This window comes from Panthera pardus, unplaced genomic scaffold, assembly GCF_024362965.1.
Source record: "Panthera pardus isolate Hobbes unplaced genomic scaffold, ASM2436296v1 HiC_scaffold_15, whole genome shotgun sequence".
NCBI lineage: Eukaryota > Metazoa > Chordata > Mammalia > Carnivora > Felidae > Panthera > Panthera pardus.
The window spans coordinates 11,847,057-11,860,266 of record NW_026526710.1 but is presented as its reverse complement, the minus strand read 5'-3'; the positions used below and the strand labels follow the sequence as shown (position 1 = coordinate 11,860,266).

General features: G+C 52.6%; 2 protein-coding genes across 3 annotated transcripts in view; one reads left to right on the top strand and one right to left on the bottom strand.

Annotated features, from left to right (window-relative positions):
* The first annotated feature begins 1,127 nt into the window (after positions 1–1,127).
* CUNH12orf43 (chromosome unknown C12orf43 homolog) lies at positions 1,128–10,981 on the top strand. Of its 2 annotated transcripts, none has more exons than XM_019467241.2 (6): positions 1,128–1,309; positions 6,177–6,219; positions 6,413–6,511; positions 8,451–8,524; positions 9,047–9,137; positions 9,612–10,981. In XM_019467241.2, the coding sequence occupies exons 1-6, from the start codon at positions 1,159–1,161 to the stop codon at positions 9,964–9,966; spliced, it is 813 nt and encodes a 270-aa protein (XP_019322786.2). In that variant the 5' UTR covers positions 1,128–1,158; the 3' UTR covers positions 9,967–10,981. The 2 variants fall into 2 exon arrangements, with proteins under 2 accessions (XP_019322786.2, XP_019322785.2); XM_019467240.2 differs by having other exon boundaries at positions 9,609–10,981.
* Positions 10,928–13,210, bottom strand: part of HNF1A (HNF1 homeobox A) — a 21,186-nt gene continuing 18,903 nt past the window's right edge. Inside the window, exon 10 of the mRNA XM_053902108.1 lies at positions 10,928–12,368. Within this exon, the coding sequence (XP_053758083.1) occupies positions 12,241–12,368 (128 nt within the window). The 3' untranslated portion in view covers positions 10,928–12,240. The remainder of the gene's footprint in view (positions 12,369–13,210) is intronic.

Sequence of the window (13,210 nt, the reverse complement as noted above, 5' to 3'; positions counted from 1 at the left end):
GTCCAAGGACTTGAGGAAAAGAACAGCATCTTTATCATCAGAGGAGATCATGTGATCAGGTTTACTCCCATCAACCAGTAAGAAGTTTCCTTTTTACTCCTCCCCTTTGCCCTGGTTTCTGATGAACTACTCCCTTACTATAGAATATAAAATGTACTTTATAATTGGTTCTCAGCAGCCTCTGGGCAATTTACCAATAGTAACCTATTTCCTGCCTTCTTTTGCCTTAAGGGACAGAACAACTGCCTCCTTTCCATAGGGTAGACAGGCTAGTCCACCCCCGGCTTTTACTCTTGATAGTGCCCCCAGTACCCACGTTGTAACGGGAAAATTCTTGTTTAAAAAAGAAAAACGGAATGAATAAGTCACCTTCCTCTCTTTCATAATAGAAAAGCCCAAGGCCAAAGAGGTTTTGTTTTTGTTTTTAAGATTTTATTTTTCCTTTAAGTAATTTCTGCCCCAGGGTGGGGCTTGAACTTAGAGTCCTGAGATCAAGTCACATGCTTTACCCACTGAACCAGCCAGGCCCCCCCACCACCCCGAGAGTTTATTTTAATACAATTTCTGACACGCAGCCTCAAAGGTAAAACATGAAGAGAAGCATCCCAAAGACAAAAGTCACTTTGTTCATCCTACATAGCAGAGTATCTTAACTGCAGAGATTCTAATGTGTCGGTCCTGGGTGGGTCCTAGGAGTCAGTATGTAAAAGCTCCCCAAGTGTTTCCAATGTGCAGGCTGAGTGGAGAAGTCCTGAGGTAAAAAATTGGAGAATGTTTTCAAAACCAAACTGTGCATCAGAATCACCCGGGACTGTGCCTCTTGAATTTTAATGTGCACACCAATCACCAGGCAATCACGGTTAAATGCAAGTTCCGATTCAGTAGGTCTGGGCTGGAGTCAAGGTTCTGGTATGACCTAGGCAATTCCTTTTCCTATGTAGGTCTCATTTTCCTCATCAAGAAAAGGATGGAGTTCACCTCTCAGGCCCTTCCAGCTCTCGTATTTGAGGAAACCCTCAGGGCAGTCCGGGGGACCGAGGGCGGACTGAGCCTGAGAACTACAATCCCCACAATGCCCTGCGCGTCTCCGCCCTCAGTGCCGTGGTGGAGAAGGGTTGCTAGTGGAACGCTCCCCACAATCCTTCGCGGTGGCCCAAGATGGCCGCGCCCAGTGGCCCCCTGAGCGCTTTGGAGAGCAGCAGCAGCAGCAGTAGCAGCGATGAGGAGGAGCTGGCACGGTGCTGCGAGGCAGCGATGCCGGCCTGGGGCTTGGAGCATCCCTCGAGGGGGCCGGAGAAGCCAAGAGCCGGTAGGAGGCCATGTGCAGGGAGTCTGGCCAAAAGGCGTGGGGTCTTCCCCTGGGGTCTGAGAGGATGGGTGGTGAGGAGGGGGTGACCGGCACGCGACTTCTTGCCCTGAGAAAGCTCCGGGGACTGCGTGGGACTCAGATTCAAGAGAGCGGGCCGGTGCAACAGGGAGGGTACTTCCATTACCCCGGTCGGGGAAACTGAGGCACCTGAATGCCTCTTGACTCTGCTTCCTTCGGTCCATCCTCACTGCCGCACGCTGGCAGCCCGCCACCTCTCCGAGATGGCTGGGACAGCCCCCCTTCCCGGATGCTGGCACCCAGCCTTTCCCCGCCTCCAGCACCTTCTCAGACCCTGGGGCTGTCAGCGAGCTGGGTCCTCCACGTGTCTGACGGTGACAATCTAGTGCTACAGCAGTTTGGGCAGTACCTGTCACTTGGTCCTAACAAAATCACAGATTTCCATATCCCGTTACCGTCTGCATGTGTATCAAAATATCATTTTAGTCACGGTAAAATGTTGGGAAAAAATAATTGACACTCATCCCTGCTTTAAAAGTACAGTCGTTTTGGGGGGCGCTCGGGTGGCTCGGTCCGTTGAGTATGGGACTTCCACCCAGGTCATGATCTCGAGTTCCTGAGTTCGAGCCCCACATCGGGCTTGCTGCTGTCAGCGCAGAGCCCGCTTCGGATCCTCTGTCCCCCTCTCTCTCTGTCCCTCCCCTGCTTGTGCCCTCTCTCCCTCTCTCTCTCTCAAAAATCAATTAATTAATCCATTTAAAAAATTACAGGCATTTTTGGGCCCACTAGTAGATCGTAATGCATTCATAAAGATTTAATGCATTAATAAAGAAGCACATATATTATTAATGTGCCAAATTTGGGTTTGTTTGTTTGTTTTTAACTATTAATGATAACTGAATTTCTGTATCATTGGCTTTCTTTGTAATGTGTTGTGTTTTATGCATTTAAAACATTATTCTGAAAAAGGATCCAAGCTTTCCCACATTGCCGGAGCAGGCCATAGCAAAGCAAGGTTAAGAACCCCTGCTTTTGTTTAAAAGGACTTACAAGTCGGGGCGCCTGGGTGGCTCCGACGGTTAAGCGTCCAACTTTGGGTCAGGTCATGATCTCACGGTCTGTGAGTTCGAGCCCCGCGTCGGACTCTATGCTGACCGCTCAGAGCCTGGAGCCTGTTTCAGATTCTGTGTCTCCCTCTCTCTCTGCCCCTCCCCTGTCCATGCTCTGTCTCTCTCTGTCTCTCAAAAATAAATAAATGTTAAAAAATAATAATAAACAAAAAGAAAATAAATAAAAGGACTTACAAGTCTTTTGGTAATTCATTCCCCCCTGCCTCTCCCTTCTTGCTGTCCTGCCACATTGTATGTCCTATAGGTAGACGCCAAACAGTATTATATCCTCCCATCTCTGGACACCAAAACTCGGGAGTTTTCTCATTCAAGCTCTGTCTACAGATCTGCCTCTCCATCTCCATCGCTCACTAGCAATGGGAATTGGGGCAAGGTATCCGTCAAGTAGGGATAATGGTGGGTACCCCTGCCCCCAAGGTTGAGAAGTAACCCAGATGATACATCTGCAATGCTTGGCACATATTAAAAAAATTTTTAAGGTTTATTTACTTCTGAGAGACAGAAACAGAGCACGAGCAGGAGAGGCACAGAGAGAGAGAGGGAGACGCAGAATCCGAAGCAGGCTCCAGGCTCCGAGCTGTCAGCGCAGAGCCCGACGCGGGGCTCGAACTCAAGAACCGTGAGATCATGACCTGAGCCGCACCTGGCCTGACTTGCTCCACAAATATGGCAAGGGAGAGGTTACGTGACGGGAGCTTAATGAAGGCTGGGATCTGGCCTGTCCCTTCACCGTGGTATCCCCTCCCCCGGGGCCTGGCACAGGTCATGATCAGCATTCAGGAAAATAGTTCTTGAATGAATGACCTGGCCAGAAAGGCACTTCTCTGATGAGGCGGGGGGGCGGGCCAAGACTCCAACTAGATTTCCGGGCCAGTTGCTTCCGCCTTGGCAGGATGGATTTCTCTGTGGCAGCGGAGGGAGCACTTGATAGGAAGTGCCAGCTCTGAAGCTGGTCCTAGACAAGGAAAATCATTTCTGAAAGCCACAGTTTTCTCATCCGTAAAACGCCTGGGCCTTAGGGTTGTGGTGAGTCTCATACGTGAACAGCTTTGGCCAACATGTGAAGCAATGCACATGTGAGGAGTGGCATCCAAGATACCACTTTTACAGCCTACCCTTTGGTGCATTCATGAAGCTTCTGCCGATCAAAGTAGATGTGACTGCCGATGATAAGTCTTGTTACCTATTGAGCACCTACTGTGTGCCAGGCAAGATCCTGAACACGTGACACGCATTCTTGGGCCGTGGGATAATAAAAATTGCCGCCACGGGTGGAGCTGTTACTGTGTGCCCTGCTCTAAACACTTCGCATTTGGTGTCTGGTTTAATTTTTCCAACAATACCAATCCAGCAACTATTAGCCCCATTATACAGATGCGAGAGCTGATGCTCAGAAAGGTCCTCCAGCTTGTAAGTAGCAGAGCCAGGCATCCATCTAGGTCTTTATGCCTCCAAGCCCATGCTATTAACTGCCCTCTGCCCCTCCCTGCCACGGACAGTTGCCCATTGTGGGCAAAACTCTGACCCTTTGGTCCATAACCATGTGGAAATGTAGGTCACTATATATATATATATATATATATATATTTTTTTTTTTTTTTTTTTTTTTTTTTTTTTTTTGAGAGAGAGAGCATGAGAACGCAGGTGTGGAGGTGGGGCAGAGAGAGAATCCTAAGCAGGCTCCATGCCCAGCACAGAGCCCCACTTGAGGCTCAATTCCAGCAACCCTGGGATCATGCCGTGAGCCGAAATCAAGAGTCAGACTCTTAGCTTACTGAGCCACCGAGGCGCCCCTGTAGGTTACTATATTATTACTGTAACCCCTGATACAGCTCTTTAATCCAGTAATGAAGCACTGGTCACCCACACTTCAAACCACTTACATTTTAAGGCAACGTACACTGTGATTACTTTATGCAATGTTTCTTTCACACCAAGGCACTATGCCAAGAGCTGGAGCCGTACAGAAAGCAAGACGCAGACCATGTGCTCCAGCAGCTTTCAAATCCAGGGGGAGACAGACGTGCAAACAAAGTGTCCAAACCCATGTAAAATTTCGCTGTATCCTCACAGTGACTCTGGGAAGTTGGAGGTCTTATCCCCACTTTGTAGATCTAAAAACAAAGGCTCGGGGAGGTAAAGGGACTGGTCCGGAGTCACAGTGGAAGAACCAGAACTGAACTGAAACCTGTCTTCTGAGGCCTGGGGTCTAATGCTGTTTCTGTTCCGTGACATTGTATCACAGCCCTCGCTCCGTAGTCACGACGGAGGAAATGCTTCTCCTCCTTGTGATGGCATGCTCAGAAGGAGGGACTCTGGGTCTATCCCGGCCACCTGCATTCTCCGACTCCAGGGGCATCGGGCACTTTGCATTCCGTGTTATGCTCCACAGCGCTTTTGACATAGACCACAATGTGGACTGTGTGCCCCGCACTTGTTTTAACACCACATGGCCCTGTTGTGGGCCCAGAGTTGCCAAGCGATCATTTTGACCAGTTGGCTCCTTAAACTCACGAGAACATTTTGTCCCATTACTCAAGTCAAGAACCTCAGAACCGTCTTTCATACGTCTCTCGCACCATCCATCGAATCTGTCAGCAAAACCCTGTTGATTCCTTCAGAATACATCCAGAGTCCTGCCCCTTCTCATCGCCTCCACGATTGCCATGGTCCCCCTCCTTCTGCCCTTGCCCCACCAGGGTCTACGTCCACACTGCAGCCAGAGATGTGCTGTAAAATCCCAAGTCCATTCGTGTCCCTCTTCTGTGCAGACTCCGGTGGCTCCTCACCTCCCTCAGGGCCCAGGTCGTCACACTGGCCCACCAGTCCCTTCATGATCTGGCCCCCCATAAGGTCCCCATTTCTGCTGCTCCCCTAACTCACTGGGCCGCAGCCACCCCGGCTTCCTTGCTGGTTCTCAGATGCACCAGGCAGGCTTCTGCCTTGGGGCCTCTGTAGGTGCTCTTCCCTCTTCCTGGAAGACTCTTCCCCAGATGACTTCCCCGCTTGACTCACTCCCTTGCCTCTCTGAAATCCATTCACCTGTCACCTATACGTGAAGTCCTCCCTACCTGCCTTTATAAAATGATCCCCCGCCTGCCCTCACCACTTCTCTCTCCTGCTGTGTTTATTTCCCCTCTGTATTTATCATGATCTAATTTTATATTTTAATTGTGTGTTTTAGTCCTCCGTATCCACCAACCAGCATGTAAGCTCCGTGAGGACTGGCGTCTATGTCTAAATTGTTCAGCACCTAGAACACCACCTGGGTAATGTTAGAGCTTCAGTATTCAGTTGGGTGAATGATCACCAGGCCAGCCATTTCCAGTCTCGGCTTGAAAAAATGTGATCTACATAATGGATTCTCTGTCCCCACAGCGCTTAGCACAGAGCCAGGCACACAGTAGATGCTCAATAAATACCGGAATCAAATACACTTTCTTGTTCAGCATGGTGGTTAAGAGGGGGCTCTGGAGCCAGACGACTTGGGTCTGGCCCCAACCCTCTCGGTTATTAGCCGTGTGACTCTGGCCGAGTTATCTTATCTCCTCGTCTCAGTTTCCTCTTCTGCAAAATGGGAATAATAACTCCCTTAACAGGGTTGTTGGCAACATTCAATGAGTTATACGTGTAAATCACTTAAAATCACCTCTGACGCACAGCAGATACTGTTCCTGTCATTTCCTCTATAAATGCCTCAATTTTCGTTATTTCCACAGATGCCGCAAATAATCAGTTGCCAGCCAGCCAGCCAAGTCTCAGGTACTGTGTGCTTTGGGTCCAAGTTTAATCCATTCTCTAAACAAATATTTATCCCCTACCGTGTGCCAGATGCAAGGATAGACCCTGGCCTATCGGGGTGAATGAGACACATGTCGTCCCTGCCCTCGTGGGTGGGGGGTGGGGAGCAGCCTCTGAGCTGGCGGGAAGTGAGGTCCTTTCGTGTGCGTTGCAGGCGGAAAGCGGATGAACATGAACAAGATGGCAATGAGCTTCAGACCACCCCTGAATTCCGAGCCCACGTAGCCAAGAAACTGGGAGCCCTGCTGGACAGGTAACCAAAAATGTTCCTTCTCTTCCCCTGCTTCCATTAATACGAACAGTAGCGGCCCACGTCGGTGGGGAGCTTGGGGTGTGCAAGCAGGCGCTGTGGGGAGCACATGCTGTGTCACCTCACGCACAATCTGCCACGTAGGTCCTGTCGTTGTCCTCGTCTGCCGGTGAGGAAACAGGCTCTCTGGGAGAAGGAGCGTTTGCTCGAAGCCATAGGGAGGAGAGAGCAGAGCTGATATTTTTTTACCTTTATTTATTTATTTTGAGAGAGAGCACAAGTTGGGGAGGGGCAGAAAGAAGGGGAGAGAGAGAATCCTAGGCAGGCTCCACTCTGTTAGCACAGAGCCCTCCGCAGGGCTCGAACTCACAAACCGTGAGATCATGACCTGAGCCGAGATCAAGTGTCAGACACTTAACCAGCTGAGCCACCCAGGTGCCCCCTGGAGATTTAGATTCCTAATAGTGTAGTCAAGGCTCTGAGAATCTGCGGTAAAGGGACATGCGTGACTTTGCTTGGCCCAGCAGTTTCCAAACTCATCTGGCCACAGTGGCTTTGCTCCATGGAAGGCCGATCGGCGTAGGCATGGAACACATTTCAAGAGACACTGGCCTAGATCCATCCCTGATTGACTGAGCCCTACCAGATTTTGCAAGGGAAATGAGGATGTTCAGGCCTCAGTCCCGAAACATGAAAAAGACAAACATGTCCCATCACAGTGTAAACCAGCTGCTCTGAGATAGAGTGGTGGGCCAGACCTTAGCAGCCTGAACCACCGCGGTCTCAGTACCAGTGCCCCAGCTCGAGAATGTGGTAAACATGTAGGAGGGTCTGTTGGCATTTCAACACACGGGTGCAGTTTTTCTTCACGACTCTTCGGCTTCAGGGTGAACAAGGCCCACCCAGCACTGCGATGATCCACATCAGACTTTTCCGCAGGTGGAAATCCAGCTGGATGCGTGTCAACCGCGGCGTTTCTGTGTTTCTCTGCAAGGAGACTTAACTGGTGCTCTAGTTGGTCTCTTGTGTTAGATCAGGGCTTCTTGGCCTTGGCACCACTAACCTTTTAGACTGGTTCTTCCTGTTTCACTATAGAACGGGGAGCAGCATCCCTGGCCTCTACCTACCAGATCCTAGTAGCATTCCCCACCCCCACCCCCCGCCACCACCACCAGTTGTGACGACCAAAAATGTGTCCAGACATTGCTTAATATGCCCTGCAGACCTACATTAAACCACTGTGTTAGAGGGGCGCCTGGGTGGCTCAGTCGGTTGAGTGTCCGACTTCGGCTCAGGTCATGATCTCATGGTTCATGGGTTCAAGCCCCGTGTCAGGCTCTGTGCTGACAGCTAGGAGCCTGGAGCCTTCTTCAGATTCTGTGTCTCCCTCTCTCTCTGCCCCTCTCCTGTTCGTGCTTTGTCTCTCTCTCAAAAATAAATAAACATGAAAAAAATTAAAAAATAAATCTGTCTTAAAAAAACAAAACAAAACAAAAAACAAAACAAAACAAAAAAAACAGTGTCCCAGGTGACAGCTGACCTTGAACCAGTTCTCTAGATCGGTCGGTCCTATTTCCCTTTTCATGCTTGCTGCCGGGATGCTCAAAGCAAAACATGTGCCTGCTCTCCAGCACTTTCTGTCCCTCCTGGCCTATTTTCTTTGCTCTATTCAAAATTGCATTCATTCTGTGGTACTGTGAATATCTTTAAAACTTCTTCAGTACTTCCTGGAATAAAGTGGGGTTCAAACAAATGAGGCACTGCAGTTTCAGCTGTCGGGGGCTGATCAGCGTGTTATGGCTGTAGGCGTTAACCGTTCTCATCAGGCCGGCGTGCTTGCTGCCATTGCATTTAACATCACATGCCCCCGTCCCCTCCACTTAAAAAAATTTTTTTGTTACCCAAAATCTCATCCTTAATCAACCATTTCCTCCTTCCGAAGCTCAATTACCATCTCAGAAGTAGTGAAGGAGCCGAAAAAGACTGAAATACAGAAAGTCCCCCCGGAGGATGATGGTGAGTGGTTATACTCTTAAGGCCAGCTCTTGTCTCCCACCTCATGTGTATCTGGAGCCGGGAAATACATTTTGGTACGTTCTGGGATCTCTGAGGCGGGTATGATGCTGATACCCCTATTTGCAGGGCAGGGTGTCATGGGAGCTGAGGCTCTGAGAAACGAAGTCACTTGTCTGAAGCACCTTTGTCTGTCTAACCCCAAGCAGGGGCATCTTAACCACGGCACTTCACAGCCTCTCCCTGCTGAGTGTCTGTCCCGCGCCCAACCCACCTGCCACTTTGGAAGCTGCCTTAGGCAGAAGGCTCAACCGCTGGCTTCCAGAAGCCTCTGAGGGCTTGCTGCTCTGAATGCGCAGCTCGCGTCCCCTCTGGCACCTCGGGCCCTGGCTCCAGGAGGCACGCGGTGCCTCTCAACATACATCTGTGGGATCTCCTCGAGGGCAGAGGCGGGGCAGCCTTGGCACCTGGGAGGAGGGGCTGGCCCCTGGCAGTGCTGACTCGATCGACCCCTTTGGATTTTAGGCTTCCGCCTTTTCTTCACATCCATCCCCGGAGACTCCGGCAAGAAAGCTGCTCCCCAGCCCAGCCGAAAGCGCTTCCCTTCCGGCTCCAGGTGAGGTATCACACCCCCTCCTCACGTTCCCTCCTTTTTGCCCGTCGTCTGCGTTTGCCAGCCCCCCAGAATAGCCATGCAGAATCTGGTCAGATCTAGGCCAAGAAGGAGCCGTGTCAGGGAGCTCGAGAAGTAGTACCCTCAGTGGGAGAGGGAAGAGGGTTCTGTTGGGAGTTGGCTTTGGATCTTTACTGCTTTTTGAGCGTCATCTTGTGCCAGACACCTCACTCCTGGGGCATCCCTGTGAGACCCACGCACCCATTTCATAGAGGAGACACTGAGGGTCAGAGAGGTTAAGTCACTTAATGAGATCACACAGCTGGGAAGCGGAGAAGCCAATGTTGGAACCCAGGCCGGCCTCATTCCCAAGCTGGAGCTTTCTAGCACCGCCCCCCCCCCCCCCCGCCCCCGCCGTGACCTCTTCCTGCTGGCTCTGGGGCCCTGTCCCCACTCTGTGCCCTCCCCTTGTAGCAGCGAGGACAGCGACGAGGAGTGGCAGCGGTGCCGGGAGGCGGCCGTGTCAGCCTCCGACATCCTCCAGGAATCTGCCATCCACGGCCCTGTCAAAGTGGAGAAAGAGGCAAAGAAGAAGAAAAAGAAGTTGAAAAAGAAAGCCAAGAAGGAGGCCGGTGCCGACTCGGTCGCCCCGGCCGCCACCACCACCACAAGCGGGGCCACCATAGGGAAGCAGGAAAAGCATTCACCCAGGCTCAATGGAGACCAGACATCACTTGGGACCAAAAAGAAGAGAAGGAGGAAAAAAGCAAAGGCCGGCGAGGCTTCCCCATCCCCGCCGATAAAGAGGGCAGTGGCCGTGCCTGCCAACTGATCGGAGCCCCACAGGCACGGGGCCCAACTAGCCCGAGGACGAGGCATTTCCAAGCCCCACCTCCCTCCAAGTTCAAGGACTTGGCTGGACAGAGGTCCAGACTCTGCCCATGATTGGGGCTTGCCCAAGGGTTGGGACAGAGACATGGTTGTGGGGTGAGAAGCCTAATCAAGGCCTGCCCATCTGTGCTCCCGTTGGGAACTGGGGCAGACCTGTGATGCCAGAACATTCCATGGCCTCAGGAAAAAGGAGCCTTCCAGTTACTCAAGACCGAAGGCCACATGGTAAAGCTTCCATCTTCCCAGCACTGTCTGAGGAGAGTAAGTGATAGGAGAGTTTTTCCTTCCCCTCCACCTTCCCAACCTGGTGTGGGAGACCACCTTAATGAGGGAAGGGGCCCTGAGATGACAAGGCCAAGAAAGAGTTTTGTACTTCTCCCTCCAGGTTGCACAGACTTGATAAAAAGAAGGAGAGAGATTTTTTTCCCCCCTAGGCTGCCAGAATTTTCTTTCTCCACATTTGTGAATGTGCCACACATGATCGTGTCTCTGAGCCAACCAGATTGTTGAAAATAAATGACCCCAGACATAACAAAGTGATCTGGGTGCTCCTTCCCTGTCCGTGCCGAATCTTGATGAGACATGCTAAATAAACCTCACGTAGGTGGAGTCCTGCCTACACCCCAAGCTGTGTTCCTGCACCCCAGCCTCAAGACTTTGAGAAGCACCACAGCACTTGTGGACCGGTTTTCAGACACCTGCAGCATTTTGCAGGGGAAGAGCAGAAGCTCAAGGTTAAAGTGGAATTCTGGCTTTGTGGCCTTGACTCTGAGGTTTGGCAGAGCGAGAAAGACAGAGGCGGGATGTGAGAGTGTGACCCACCACCACCTCCCTCTGCCTGCCCAGCCCCATCTGGGCAACGTGTGGACAAGCAAGAAGTTTCCAGTATGCATTTCCACTACTCCATTCCTCATTTCCTTTACTACAAGTTAAATAAAAGTACAGGTTGGCTCTTGGCTGGCTGCAAGCCTCGGGGGTGCTGGTTCTGCCCCGGCCCTTTCCTCCGTCCAGGGTGGGAGCAGCCCTCAAGGCCAAGTTATCTGCAGCAGCCCCTTCCTGGAGAGGAGGTCATAGAGCCCCGGGCTGACAGTGTTCCTCCTGGTGGCACTCAGGACCTCAGGCTCCTGGGTGTGGCTGTGACCCCCTGGCCTCCACATCCCTCAGCCGGCCGAGCTCCCAAGCTTCCAGGCATCAGCCCCGTCCCCACGGGGAGCTCCTCTCCGCCGGTCTCATCTCTCCCCTCACCCTCTGGGCACCTCAGCTCTGTCATCTGCTCAGGCCTTGCTGCCTTCTGACCCCAGCAGCTTGTCCCCCAGACCAGGGAGGGGCTGCAGGGCCCCACGGGCCAGAGGAGCTGTTATCAGAATCTCAACAGCGGCACCGGGCGCAGAGTCACAAGGCTCCCGTGGGGCAAGACGGACTTCCTAGTCCTGAGGGGGGCTTTCCCATTGAGGTGAGATGCCGGGCTGGCGTGAGAAGGTGTGGTGCCCTTCTTACCACACCTTCTGTGTGGGGTGGGGGGGATGAATGGCCGAGAGGACCAGCCATCTTGGAAGCCAGGGGAGGGGTGGCTGAGGACGAGAGAAGCTGGAGAGCCCTGCATGCCTTGGCTGCTAGCCTGAGCCCTCCTGGGGCGTGGGCATCTGAGCCCCAGCCCGGGCACTGGGTAGCCACTCGGAGAATGCTAATGTGAGTGGGGCGCAGGGGTCAATAGCTGGAACTGGGGCAGGGCGGAGGGGCCTGGTCAGGGCACAGGTGACAGGACGGGGCCATGTTGATCTTGGGCCTCTCACTGAGCTCCGTGAGTCACAGCTACGCAGGCTTGTGTCCTGAGGAGTGCGGCTACAAGGGTTCCCTTGGGGGTTCCCGGGGGTCTCCACAGGCACAGGCTGGAGGTACAAAGTCCAAAGGCCGTCCCCTTCTGTTCCAAGTGGCAAGATTCACCCTGAGCAGCAGGGACAGTCCCTCTCGTCCGCGTCTTGCTCTGCTTCCCAGCTCTCCACAGTCCCCTCTCGTGCACTGAAACAGCCCTCCTGAGGTCGGGGCGCCTTGAAACCCTCCTTTCCGTTGCTGACAGAGCATGGTGGCAGTTTTCCAGGGAAGGCCGCTCTCTTGTGGCAGTGGAAGTTTCCCAGGCTCACATGTCCCAGTCACCCCCCAAGTACGCCAGGCGCGCTCCAGGCAGGGCCCGGCCCCTGGGGGGCGGTTGCCGTGGTTACTGGGAAGATGAAGCCATCTGTGTGGAAATGAAGGTCTCGATGACACTGTGGTTGGATGGCAGCAGGTGGCTGTGGCCGTCGTTGGAGTCGGAGCTCTGGTACAACACCAGGCTGCTGGAGGACACTGCAGGGGCAAGTGAGACAGCTGGCTGTCTGCCAAGCCCTTCCCAACCCCACCTCGCGCACCCATCCCTGGGGGCACTTGGGACAGGCCACACGGGGCCTCGCCACCTCCTGAATTACAGCAGATCACCAGACCCCCAAAGCCACGCCTCTACCCTTGGGTCTTATTAACCCCCAGCCAGGCTCCGGGGCCACCCAGGGGGTGGCCACCTCAGGACGTTTTAGTAGGAACGTCGGAGAAGCCCTGGTGGGGCGGTGTGGTTACTTTCGGGCTTCGGCGTTGCTAGGCTGCGGCCCAGTCATGAAACCAAACACTGAAGTGTTGGCAGTGGGGGTATTGAGTTGACTTCAAGTAAAGGAGATTTCTCTGGCTGACACGGGTGGGTCTCATCTAATCAGTCAAAGGCCTTAAGAGCAAAAGCTGAGGCTTCCTAGAGAAGAAGGAATCCTACCTCAAGATTTCAGGATCACATCCTGCCTTTGCTGCCAGACTGGTCGGCCCCACAGGCGTGTGAGCCAGTTCCTTGAATATATATCTATACCGTTGACCCTTAAACAGTGCGAGGGTCAGGGGCGCTGACCCCCTGCGTAGTCACAAATCTGCAGGTAACTTTTGACTCCCCCAAAACTTAGCTACTAATAGCTACTGTCGCCCAATAATATAAACAAGTCAATTGACACATATCTTGTATGTTAGAGGTATTAGGCACTGTATTCTTACAAAAGGTAAACTAGAGGGAGAAAAGTATCATGAATGTCATAAGGAAGGGGAGCCTGGGTGGCTCAGTCGGTTAAGTATCCGACTCTTGATTTCAGCTCAGGTCACGATCTTGTGGTTCGTGA